This window comes from Hydra viridissima, unplaced genomic scaffold, assembly GCF_058129835.1.
Source record: "Hydra viridissima isolate aposymbiotic clone 2 unplaced genomic scaffold, HvirCarnegie_v1 scaffold_17, whole genome shotgun sequence".
Classification (NCBI taxonomy): Eukaryota; Metazoa; Cnidaria; class Hydrozoa; order Anthoathecata; family Hydridae; genus Hydra; species Hydra viridissima.
Window position 1 is genome coordinate 657,501 of NW_028324316.1, and position 14,020 is coordinate 671,520.

The 14,020-nt window shown below is 29.8% G+C and overlaps 1 protein-coding gene across 2 annotated transcripts in view; it reads right to left on the minus strand.

Annotated features, from left to right (window-relative positions):
• LOC149876925 (RNA helicase aquarius-like) overlaps nucleotides 1-4,247 on the minus strand; it is a 32,215-nt gene extending 27,968 nt beyond the window's left edge. The window contains exons 1-8 of one of the 2 annotated variants that reach the window (XM_090074474.1): nucleotides 4,184-4,247; nucleotides 3,953-4,035; nucleotides 3,823-3,876; nucleotides 3,416-3,610; nucleotides 1,289-1,363; nucleotides 1,123-1,182; nucleotides 979-1,047; nucleotides 729-829 (exon numbers count right to left, since the gene is read on the minus strand). In XM_090074474.1, coding sequence (XP_089930600.1) covers nucleotides 729-829; nucleotides 979-1,047; nucleotides 1,123-1,182; nucleotides 1,289-1,363; nucleotides 3,416-3,610; nucleotides 3,823-3,876; nucleotides 3,953-4,021 — 623 coding nt within the window. In that variant the 5' untranslated portion in view covers nucleotides 4,022-4,035; nucleotides 4,184-4,247. The other variant, XM_090074475.1, reaches the window with a different exon arrangement.
• Between the last annotated feature and the right edge of the window lie 9,773 nt (nucleotides 4,248-14,020).

Consider the following 14,020-nt stretch of genomic DNA (forward strand, 5'->3'; position numbering starts at 1 on the left):
TCAGTTCAAAGATAAGTTGCTGAAAAATTTAAAATAGCTTTAATTTTTACATGTTTTAAATTATTAATTGTTAACAACTACTTTGTAAGCAATTACAAAAATTATACAAATAATCAGACTTTTAGCAAATGATTTATTTTAGCCAACTTATTTCCTAAATTTCTCTAATGTTGTTAAATAAAAAAAACTCCATTTTAATATCAGTGTTGCTACAAGTTAAAATATTTTACAGATTTTGTTTTATGAGGTTGTACATGTAAACATCCAGCAGTTTTAAATTTTGAAATTCTGTTACTTAAGTTTTTTAGCAATTAAAAAAGCAAATTTCAAAAAGTCAAAACATTTTAATGACTAAAATACAGTAACTCAAATCAGACTAAATTTCATGGTTGTTAAAAGAAAAATGCTAGCAACGATTAAGACAACTCTCCACATTAGCTAACAAAGTTCATTTAAAATTTCGGTTCTCGTATGCTCATTTTGTAGGTTAGTTAATGTAACTGCATCTACTTCAGTATTATAGATTGCCTCCTACCATCAGATTTAGTGTTTGAAGTGAATTGTCATTTGAAGTGTTTCAAAGTTTTAAAACCTATTGAAGAGATCTTTATGCTTTAAGTGATGTGTTATTACTTTAGTAATAGTTAAGTGACCTTCCTTTTAATTTTCTAGAAGAATTTTGAAATGAAAAGGACCCAGTAAGTATTCACCTATTAGCATTCATTTACCTTTTAAGAACTTCGGGACTAGCTTTACTATCTTTTCTTTTAATGATGTTCCAATATTTTTGGTATTGTGGTACAGATTTTAATTCTTGCTCAAGTCTTCCCTTAAAAAAAAAAGAGTTTCAAAGAGTCATCGAGTATTTGAAACATGATTAAAAACCTTAATTTTTTTACGTTCATTACCTTTGGATTGAAAATAACTTTTGAATTAAAGTTTAGCAAAAGCAAATAAAAAAAACAAAAACAAACAGACTGGTAGTAAACAGCACCACATCGGCAAACTGATGAGCTTTTGGACTTGCTCTCTGATTAAATCTACCTCCTAAAAATATCACAAGATTTTTATGAATTCTTGAGATAAACATTGATTAACAAACCAAGAATTTCTTTCACATACCAAACTATTGAAGCATCTGATCAGGAAAATCAGGATTATAACACATTCTTTGAGGGAATACTAAAGTTTAGATGATATGAAATTAAACAATAAAAAATTAACTAAAAATGCTAAGGTTTAACATAATAAAACTTTTTTAAAAAACTAGCTATTTGATGATATTTACCCCTTCTCCTTTGACAGCGATTTCAAGTACTTTTTGGAAGAAAAACTCAAAGTGTTCTTTATTTGTCTTAAATACCTGTAATTAAATACCAAAAATTATACATGAGCAATTAAATAACCGCTAACAAGATTAAAAAAAAAAAAAAATAGAAATTTGTTCCCCGTACTTGGGGAACAGAATGCCCAGTATTTTTTTACAGGAAAATTTGCCTTTAATTAAAAACTCCTATTTGTGTTTGTAACACTAGGCAACAAAAATTTGTTTCAGTCTATTATTTAATGTTTTTTTCATTATTCAACAATTTTAATGGAGAAGTTTATTTTCGTGTTGCTTTAGGCATTTAAGTTGCATAAGCGAATGATTTTTTTTCTTTACTGTAACTATATATTGATTACTTTTTCTTTCCTATACTTTTTAGGGAACTTAAAAGTTGTTAAATTACTTATTACAATAGCTTCTAAATATTGTAAATTACCAGCAAACTGCTTCTGTTGTGTTTGTGGATGTTATATTGGACCTGCTCAGTTGAAATATGCAATTTCAAGCAGTACAAAATATCACCAACCTTACAAGAAGTATTTTGGGTTACTTATTGCAAAAACATTAACCAAGATAAATCCTGGGTTGCTCATGTTATCTTTGGCTGTTGTAAATCAACATTGGAAGAGAGGCAGCAAGAAAAGGATGCCATTTGCAGTACACATAATTTGGAGAGAGCCAGCAAATCACCCAAATGACTGTTACTTTTGCATGGTGGACTTTATGGTTATGGAACTATCTGGGAACCTCACTTTCCCAACCAACACAAACTTCACGATCTAGTTAGAGATTTGAATCTTCCAAAACTGCTTGCATCCAGATTGAAGAATGGAATCTATTGGAAACAAATGTGAGAATTACCAAGTACCAAACAAGATACACATCCTATGCTCAATACTTTACAGCCAATAAATCTCTTTGTTTCTGTTCAGATGAGATGGGACTGTTTCAGGCAATTGGTATCTCACATCAACTTGACCAACGGCAGCCATTTATTGATAGCTCTACAAAGGGTTTAAAGACTCTACTACTTCACAATAAAAATCAACATTCTTCTATACCAATTGGACACAGTGTATACTTACACAAAGATTATAATAATGTTAAGATTTTGCTGCAAAAGATCAACTATGATTACTAACAGTGGGATGTGTGTGGATATTTTAAGATAATTGGTTTTCTTCTTGGACTGCAAGGAGGATTAACTAATTGTAGGACAGCAAAGACATTGTAAATCACTCCAAAGAGAATGGGCTGAAAGAAAAGATTTGCAGCCAGGGTTCTACAATGTGAAAATTGTTGCTCAAGTACCTGTGGACAAAATTCTTCTGCCTCCATATAAAATTGGGCTTGACCAAACAATTTGTCAAGGCACTGACAAAACATTTAAGGAGATCAGATCAATCTTTCCTAAACTATCAGATGCCAAAGTTTTAGCTGGGGTGTTTACTGGACCACAGGTGAAACAGATGTTTGCATCAGAAAAAATAAAGCAAAATGTTAGAGAGAGAAAAAGGAGCCTGGGTTGCATTCAAACATGTTCTTTCCAATTTTTTGGGAAACAAAAACAGTGAAAAATAAAGGGAACTGGTTAATGAACTACTTGACAGTTTATGAAAATTTAACTTCAAATTCAATGTAAATAAAATAATTGCAATTTGTCTTTATAAATAAAGTGATATTGTTTTTTAACCAATGGAATCACCTGGAATACACTAGATATTGCTTATCTCCACAAAAACTGAAGAAGGCTAGACAAAAACTGAAGTGATTTTTAAAGTTAACATGCAAAAATTTTATCTAGAAACATCCAAACTTCAAATGAAACCACACTTTCATGAAAATTTGTTGCTTAGTGTAGTTTATCTTTTCCAGCAAGCACTAAAGACACTTTACCTTACAAATCAAACTTGACTCAATATTTTCTAATGAAGTAAATTGCAATGAAATTCCTTAAACTTCTTATGTAAACTTTTTATAAGTGTGTAGCACAAATGGTTTTCTACATAATAGATTTATAACACATATCATATAATGCAATTTATATAACACATAGACATAATATACAATTAAATGCTAAAACCTCACCTCCCATGGTGGTACTCGTTCTCTGCATTTTTCATTAACTAATAAGCATATAGATAAAACATGAGCATCTGTTGCATCTTCATTAAAGTATTTCCATAAGAAATTTTCTAAGTATTGACTGAACTCCAAAAGCATAATTCTTTTGATTGGAAATTTATTAGCCAATAACTCTTGGTTATATATCAAATCAATAATCTAGAGAAATTATAAGATTAAAACGTAATATAAATATAATAAGCTGTGTGTGTGTGTGTGTGTGTGTGTGTGTGTGTGTGTGTGTGTTTGTGTTTGTGTTTGTGTTTGTGTTTGTGTGTGTGTGTGTGTGTGTGTGTGTGTGTGTGTGTGTGTGTGTGTGTGTGTGTGTGTGTGTGTTCATTGAGAGAGAAAAAAAATTATATTATTGTTACCTTAGCATCATAGGATACTTCATTTTTTATAGTTGCCCAATGTTGGTGAGCATACTAAACAAAAAATTTGTAATTCCTTAAGTTTTGTAAAGAAATCCACAAGTTTTTCACAAATTATATCAAAACCTACTTTTGTGAGAACATCATTTTGAATTTGAGCAACAGTTGGAATAAAGGCTTGTCTTGATTTTACTTCCATTACTAAAAGTTATGCTAAATAGATAAAAATTTAAAAAATAGCAATAAATGAAAACATTTTCATTTACACATTTGAATATCTTTTACCCATATTTGTTATCATATTTATACAATTCTCCAAGTATATGAAAGCTATAACTAACAATTGTAATCCAAATACAACCTTCCTTATTTTAAGTTCTGTGTCAGTACTCGAAAGTTAATGTTAGTTCTGTGTAACTATAATAAATCATACGAAAACTAAGAACTTGATATAGTTAGTAGTTAAAGGAAAAAATTATAATATATTTAGTAGAGGATGTTTTAATATTTTGTTTAAATGGTGAAGTGCTAGTATGAAAAGATGACTAAAATAGGAGAAACGATGACGAGAAACGATGAAAGGATGACTTAACTAGAAGTAAAACAGTGCTGAAGCGGTTAAATAGAGCCCTTAAGCGGTTAAATAGAACCCTAACGGTTAAATGGAGAATTAAGAGATCGGAGCTGGTTTAGCTAGCTATTGAAAAATCTGGCTTTAAAAGTAAAAGGGGGTATTTTTTTTTGTTGTTGTTTTTAATAATTCTGCAGATATAATAAATGGACGAGGTCTCTCTTCATTATTCTATTCATAGTAATATTCGCACGCTTTTAAATTTTCTTACTCAACGTAAAGAGTTGTTTTTAACTATTTCCAAATAAATGACGTCTAACGAATGGAAATACGGGGTGATAAGGACCGGTGCACAGTGGAAAATTGTAGAGCAACAGCATATCATAAATGTTTTTTACTAATGTCGCTACTGTCATTATATTTCAATTTTATTTAATAGTTTAATAGTCAATCATTACTATAATGCAGGAATTTCACATAATTTTATGTAAAAATAAAAGATTTGAAGCCCTATTGTTTATTACTTTTGCGGATGTTCATTTCAAACCTGTTCGCTTCATCACTTTAAAAGTGAATTTTCTATAAAACTTTCTATGAATAAGTATAAAGTATTATACATTTTTGAAAAGCTCATGTTATGGAGATTTTAAGAAAATTATACATTTTTACTTATATTGTTCAGTTTAGGAGTAATTATTTGAACAATAAAATAAATGAAAAAAAATAATATTCTTCAAGTTCACTGAGACTTTTGGTAGTTACCCACGCTTCCCCACGCTTTACATTTAATGTAGTATTGTAGCCTAGGTGTTTATTAAAAACATGTATAAGAATGAGTTGCAGAAACGTGCGGTTTCCGAAATTATCGAGAAAAGTAAAAAAACAGAAAACCGCTTTTTATCGTGGTTTCAAATTTTGTTCATTTATAACAATAGCTTGGTATATGTTTTTTAATTTATTATCAGTTTTTTATTGATACCATAGCATTCTTGTATTTTTGCACTCATTTTGTGGTGAATGTACACTGCCAATATATAAAGAGTTGAAACATTTATATCAGTATAAGAAACTCACAGTGGAAATTAAACCGACTCGTTTGACTATTGAATATTACTTAAGTTACTTTTGTGACTTGTTAAAATGACAACTTTTAAGTGTTTGAAATGTAAATTATTGCTTTCCTATATTGATGGAGGAATGACAGTTGAGGCACTGTCAACAATTTTAAAAGAAAATTATCAACTTTCTGAGGACAACTTGTGTTTCATCATTAGTGGTATTTAAAGGCACATTATTCCGTCTTTTAATAAACGATGGATACTGGCGTCACGGAAAAAGGAAGCTTTTTTATCTAAGAACAGTGATTGGTTGGATATTATGTATCTTTACCTAACTCAGAAGAGGCAATTACCGACTCCACGCCATCTACTTCTTTTGAAAAACGCGGAAGGCCGTGCGTGTCTTATGGAGATTCGTCAGAATCCAGCAAAAAAAGAAAAAATTCCATGTTACTTAAGGAATATGGATTCGAGCATATCTTTAATTCAATAGGAGAAGAAGCAGAAGCAAAACTTGTGGAATCATTAAGGATTGCTGATAAAGACAAAAAAAAATTAACATCGAGTTTTATGGAAAACGCAAGCCAGAAAAATATGCTAACTGATGAAGAAGAACTCAGCGTGTTTATTGATTTAGATTTAACAAAAGCACAATATTTGTATATGAGGAAGGTGACAAATGAACGAAACTGTTCCATATTCCCACCATATTGTAAAATTCAAGAAATTAAACAGACCTGCTATCCACCATCTTCTGCAATAGAAATTACGAACACACATGCGAAAATTCTGGAACTGCAAGATTTATTGGATCACACTGTAGCTAGAACTTTGACCATAGATTCTCTGTACAGTATTGAATTCAAGCATTTACTTTCATATAGTAAATGGGGCTGTGATGGTTCCTCTGGCCAAAGCCAATACAAGCAGAAACTTCCAGAGGAATCTGAACTTATTTCTGATGCAAATTTGTTTACTAGTTTTTTGGTGCCTATCAAACTAATTGATAAAGTAACTGGCGCAGTTGTTTGGCAAAATCCGGCACCTTCATATGTTCGTTTTTGTCGACCTATATGCATTGAATTTTGCAAAGAGACTTCCAAGAAAACTAAAGTCATTGTAGATGAAGTAAAGAGCCAAATAAACTCTTTGCGTGAAATGTGCAAGAACTTGATGAAGATACTCTGCAGCTTTTGAAAGTCAACGAACTGATTTCAGGAACTGAAAGTCCCTATGTAGTTATGATATAGTACCTTTAAGGTGGTACCAGGGTAAAAACGGCTATTTTTGATAAAATTTTGAAAAATACCAAAATTAATGTTTTGAATTCTTAAATCTACCTATTTCAATATGCGTTTTGCAAAAAGTCAAAAATCTTCTTAATTTTAATCAAATTTGGCCTTTTTTTAAAGAGCAGTTTGGCTCTTGCTTCATAACAACGACCTTAGAAACGCTTTTTTTCTCGCTAAATCTCAATTTTTCAGAAAAAATAAGTTTTCATAGAAAATAGATAATGGGCTGAAATTTTGCAGATTTAAAGATGAACATATTACGAATGTTGTCTATGAAGCAAATTTTTGTTATTTTTTATTTAAAACTCATTTTTATCATGGTTTTGTCCCAAACTTCCCTTAATTTTATATCTTAAAGTTCGAATGTCAACCTGGTAAAATTAAAAATGTTTAAAAAATTCTGTTTCATATACAACATTCTAAATACATTAAAGAATTCATGTTCAAATTTTCAAGCAGTTTTGACTCTTTTTGAGTTAGTTATATTAGATGAGAGAATAAGCAGGTTTGGGGGTAAAATAACACTAATTATGCGCATAATTAATGACGTTATCACTAAAATTTTTTTATTTGGCTACTGTTTTATATATTTTTTTTGTTCATTAATAGAAAAGAGCTAAAGTCTATTAATAGTTTTCAATTTCTTGTTAAAAAGTTACCTTTACCCTGGTACCACCTTAATATACCTATACATTATTTCATAAAAACAACTATTTAAAAATTGTTATTAAGAAACTGTCTTAAATATTTCTATAATTAGTAGGTAAGCACTTTATGTATTTTTCGTAGTTTTTAATAATTTTAAGGTATTTTCATATATTTGTAAAGCATTGTGTTAAAGTGTAAATTAACAAACTGCCAATTTTGAAGTTTTTGATTTTTATTTATTTATTTTTAATATTGTATTACAAAAAATTCTTATAAAGAGTATTTCACAAGAAGCGTCATATACTACTTTACATTTGTGCAAAATTTCAAATCTCTATTTTTAGTAACAAAAAAGTTATCGATTTTTGGTCCGAAACACACCTTTATTTTCCACTGTGCGGTGTAGCGTTTTTAATTTACTGCCATTAAAATTTTACTGCTATCGTTATTTTTTTTACTGACTTTTTTAATATACAGTTTCTGGCGTTTATTTTTTTGGCGTTTTCAAGATGTACAAAAATATTAACTTTCATGATATCAGAAAATACTTGAATGACAAAAAGTTTCCTGAAGGTGTAAATGAGAGAGGAAAAAAGGCAAACTTTAAAAGGCAATCTAAAAACTTTGCAATTATAGACAACAAATTGATGTATTGCAAAAAAAATAAGGGAAAATGCATAGCTTTACATAAAAAAGTGAATCAAAATCTGGCCTGGAAAGTAAACTATCATTTAATGTATGCATTAAATAATAAAAGTTTCATTAAAAGAAAAATTGAAGTACCCTTAGTTTTATAAAACATGTATATTTTTACCCGCCCCTCCCAAAAACTTTAACATCTCTTCTTTTCTTGATAACAGTAAAAAAATAACGAGCGCAGTAAATTTTTAACGTTAAAATTTTACTGCGCAGTAAAATTATAGCGTTAAAAATTTACTGCGCAGTAAAATTTCAACGGAGTAAAATATTAACATGACACCGGTGAATATTCGTTAAAATTCGGATTGGAAAACTGGAAAGCGAAGTTGACTTCGGCTCAAACTTCTGTGCAGAATAGAATTTTAAGCCGAAGTTGAAATTCGGTTTTCAGTTCTTAACTATCATCAATTAAAAAAGAAATTAATTAAAAAATATATTATAGAGGGGTGGTACATTGGTACAGGGTGATTATTGGTACAGGGTAACCAATGGTACACAGGGCGTTTTAAATCATTTTAAATTTATGAATGCAGATATCAAATGTTGCCTATAATCACTTCTTTCACAGATTATATAGTTCGGTTTTTAGAACTTCTAACCTGTAAATTTACCATTTGTTTATTTTGCCACTATGCTGATTGTTTTTACATTTTAATGTGTATGACGAATTCACTTCTTTTTTGAGTGTTTATTAATGGTTAAATTTGTTTTTAACTTATTAATATTTTTAATTAGTTCAAATTTAAATTTAAACCTAAAACTCAAGAAAAGAATAAAATTAAATTAAAAAGTGAAAAGTTTTTAATTACAAAAAAAAAAATGTTTCCCTTTGAAGCACTCGCTCGCAAAAGGTGAAAGATTGGTATATTGAAATGGGGAAGCATTTGACAGAATTTTTAATATCTGTTCTGTATATTACATATATATTTGGTACAGTGTGGGTATGTCAAAATATATTTTTTATAATGTGTTTCTTATTCTCAAATGTTTTGCTAAAGTTTTCATACACTATGCACATATGCAATTTAAACATTATTGTTTAAATACTAACTATTTGATTAAAATTTATGTTTTCAGAGAAAACCACGCATGCACATTAGAAAAAGAACAAGATGCATGTTATCAGAGGAGAAAGTATGTTTTGCAATTAATATGGTAACAAAAGACAAGAAATCTATCAGAGAAAGGCTAAAATCAATAACATACCTGATGACATAACAGAATTAAAAGTTACAAAGATCCCTTAAAATTAGAAGAGATAAATAAGAAGTACACATTTAGTTCTAAATACACAAACCAGTAGATAATTACAACTCAGCAAGAAGACCTCCTAGTTGCATATTTAATTAAAAGTAGTATGATCCAATATTTTCTTACTTACAAACAACAAGTTCGAAAATTGTCCCTACGACTATAGTTGGAGTCTTGGCTTTGAAATTAACAAATCTTGGTTAGATAGTTAACTTGCTGTAGTAGACTGGATGAAAGGATTCATGAGAAGGCATCCATCAATTAGTTTACTCAAACTTGAAAATATAAGTCTTTGATGGGAACAAGCTTAAATCCAAATACTTTATAAATTATAAAACGCATTGCGAAAATATAAAACACTCAACCGAATTTTTAATACAGATGAAACGGGAGCATCAATTGTATTGCAAACTCCTCATTTAGTTGCTCCTAAGGTAATAAAGCAGGTTCGACAAGCTGTATTTGCTGAATGAAGAGAAATGATCACATTTTGTGCAACAGTTTGAACAACTGGCAACACAAACCCACCAGTGTTTATAGTTCCTTGAGTTCGTTTTAAAAAAGATTTTTAAAAGGTGCACCAGAGGGCGTAGCTTAGGATTAACAAACCCTTTTGGTTGGATAAATGAAGTTTGTTTCATTTAAGCTTTGAAGCAAACTCCAGAATCATATTAACTGTATAAAGGATAGTCCAATGTTAATTTCACTAGACAACCATGAGTCCACTGCTCTTCTTGAACCAATTATGTTTTGCAGAGAGAACGAAATTGTATTTGTAACATACCAAACGCACTACACATATCGACTACAACCTCTTATTGTAGGATTATACAGTGGCTTTCAAAATATAAGATTATTTAGATTTTTTTTAGCGATTACTTAAATTATTTCCATGCTTTTTTAAAAAAATAAAACAAAAGAAGAGAGATTTTTTTTTTTTAATTTTTATTTGAAATACATTGGAATACAGCCAAAATAAAAAATTATATCGTTTTGGTAAAAAAATCAATTAAAAAAGAGAGTCAAGTCAAAAACTTATAATAAAAAAAATGTATTTTGCATAACTACCACGTGCTTTTATGAATACATTTTGGTATAGATTCAATCAGATGCGTACATAATTCCAGTGGAATTTCGTTCTAAATATTTTCCAGTACAAATTTCAATTGCGCAATACTTTTTTCACATTCATTAATAAACTCTTGTCCATCCACAACCAAAGTATTCGATAGGGCTCAGACCTGGTGATCGTACTGGCTAGGGTAGAAGAGAATAATGTTGCCTTAGAAACCATTCTTTCACAAAGTTGGAAGTATGTGCTGTTGCGCCGTCCAGTTGAAAAAATCCAGATTTTATGCGTTCTAAAAAAATGATATAGCATAATGATCTAGGTAAAAGCTTCTTTTTCAAGGTCTCTTTGCATTTATGAAGTTAATTCTCCTTGTAAAAATATTTTGAAATCCTATCCTCTTTTGAGAAATGCATCCCCGAATATCTATCGAGCCGCCACCGCCTTGTACTCTTGGTACACAAAATCTTTCCTTATATTTCTCTGAAGCTAATCTTTTAACGATAAATCTTGAATTACCTACCTCAAAATATCTATTATACCACTCACTAAAATTGAGCTTTGACCAAACTTCCACTGACCAGTGAAGTCTTTCCCAATGATATATATAAACTAGATATCTAACTTCATAAAAATTCCGTTAGAAAATGTGAAGCAAGTTTTTGACGGTTGTTAAGCCGGTAGCCGCAGCAAAGAAGAAAAATTTCTGGCGATGTTGATTAACTTTAAACATTGGACATATTAATATTTAACATATTTACAAACTGTTATTTAAACACAGCTACTTAAAAGCGTTAGTAGATAAAGAAAGTTAAAAGTTATTATATAATACAAAGATATTACATTTTTACTTCGCAAATACAGATATATGTTGGCAAAAAATATGTTTTTGACTTTTACAACTGTAACTTAAAAGTACCCTGTTGAAAATCTTTGAGTTATTGTTATAAAAGTACACATATTCCATTATGAAAGAAATCAAAAGTGTTGCTGATATAAATAGGTATATATTTTTAATGTAGGTTTTCAATAAAAAAATTTTAACTAGTTAAAAAAACTGTAACTTACAGTTTACAGTTACAATTAAGGAATTTTCAGTAATCATATATTTTTTTAAAGAAGTAATTTTCTTTTTTGGCATAAATAGCATACAAATAATATTAAATATTACTATTGTTATTTTTCATAAACCTTTGAACAAAACAAGCTTATTGGACTGTTGACGCAATCCAATCTTTCCTTTATGCAATTCATTCCTAGTGTATAACTGACCATATGAGTAAAGATGCAATGTTAAATATTTCTCTATAATTTTTTTTAAAAGCTGTGAAGAATGCATGTCTTCAGTCAAAATCTCATGTTCTAAATCATGTATATTTAGTTCAGTAAACAGTGAGTCATTTGCAAGTTTTTGATTTATGAAGTGAACTAGAATGGTTTTAAGATTTTTTCTAGAAGATATTTTCAAATTATGAGGGTCTGTCCCACACACCAAAACTTTAAAAACATGCTCACATTTTTCGACAATCTTTAAAACACTACAGGATGGAAAGATTAAACCACCTCGATTTTTAAAAGTTATAAAGCTTTTCCATGATGAACTGCAAAATAAAGAATAATCGTGATCAGTGGACAAAGTCTTCTGAGAAATTAAACTATTGGCACAAGTCAGACATGTAATTTTACTATAAAGTTTTCTAACAATAAACCCTGCAATATATCCAAGTATAGCTTCTTTATAAATTGAAGTAGAGACTGATGAAAGACAACCAGCAAGGTCTTTAAAATAGTTAGAATCCTCACTAGATATTGTATTATATTCAACAAGAGGAGATCTCCTTTTACTCCACTTTAATAAAAAGATTGAGCCAGAAGATCTTTGGTCAAAAGTAAGGCAGTTGCTAAATTTTGATCCTATGATAGAGTTTCTTAATAAAATTCTTTTCAAAGCAGATTTTAACTGGCGTGCATCTGGATTGTTATTGAAACCATTTTTGCCGCGAATACAAGCAAATAATAATTCAACATGATCTTGTGACATTTTATATGTTAAAATAAATTTAAAAGGATTCTCATGTCTAGATAAAAGGTTAAGGGATAAATCTCTAACACTTGTGGCTGCTACAATGAAACCAAGTACAAATGTCTTTCTTCTGTGTTTAATTAAAGGAATTTTAGATAGGTCTGATAAGTTAACTAGGTAATTTACAGATTTTTCTATGGTTTCAACCCATTTTGGAGCTTCATTCAAAAACAAAGGTTTCTTCGATCCTTTTTCAAAAAGGTTTTTAGAGTTTAACAAGTCAAATAATTTGTCTAAAGTTCTAATAAAATTAATTGTGCCTTGGGCATCAATAAAAGATGGATGACCTGAAACCATCAAAAACTCTATAGCATCAGCAACTGAACCACTTAGCGTTTGAGCTGCAATTTTAACATTCATTTTATGTCTGTGAAAGTCAATGTGGTAATTGCCAAGTTTATTTGCAAACTTAAATCCTTCTTCTTCTTGCAGTTTATGCAATGCTTTAATATGATCCCACTTAATATATCGATTTTGTTCATCAACAATGATACCGAGCGTTTCGAGCTAATTTAAGCATATGACAAGGATCAGGGATATAATATATAGGATGATCATATTCAGGATGGGGAAAACTACTATGTATCTCTATAATTTTACTTCCAAATGAACACCCAAGATTCTTCATAGCATTAAAGTTGGAAATAAGTCCATCACATGTTATACTCCAAACATTCAGGTTATGAGTAGCGCATAAATCTAAAGCATTTTTAATTAAGCAACTTAAATCTGTTGAGGAAATTTTATCACACAATATGTAGCCTATAGGACATTTCCAATGGCCTTTCAATCCGACAACCATAAAAACAAGTGCTTCTGTTGCTAATTTATCTTGGTCATATGCTAGAATATTTTTTCCAAAACTAGCAAAACCTTCATATGATCCAGTAACATTATCATACCGCAGAGCAGTCCTGATATGCATAGAATCAAATATTAATGCGCATTCTTTGTATGATGAGTCCTCAAAGGTCTTATTTTGTAAAAATTTGAAAACATCTCCAAAAAACCCAGGCGAACAATCTACAGAAGATGTCCAGTTTGAAAGTGAGCTTACGGCAGGTAATGAGAATGTAGATTTAACAAATTCATATGCTCTTGGGGAATAAAAGTGCAATGTTAAGGCAAATTTTTTAACTTCTTCAGAGTATCTATACCCCTTTTTTTTTTGCCTCTATTTTTTAATTCAGATTTCAAAAGTTCTCTAGTCAACCCAGAGAAGTTGTTCTCAAGTAATTCTGCAACATCAATGGAAATAATTTTTTTCTTCTCTAATTTTTGAATAACTTTGCTAAGTGAAGCAATTTTGTTATCTTTTCGTTTAAGCTTTTGTTTTAATATTTTAATCTTTTTTTTAAGTAATAGTTTTTTTGGAGAATTTTGTTCAAGTATTTTTTTTTTTAATAGTATTTGTAATTTCAGGGTTAGGGTCAGGGTTAGGGTCAGGCTCTGTTACCTCTTTATTCGAGATAGAACAATATGTTTTTTTAATGTGTGATGTATCATCATTATATAGCTGATTTCGCT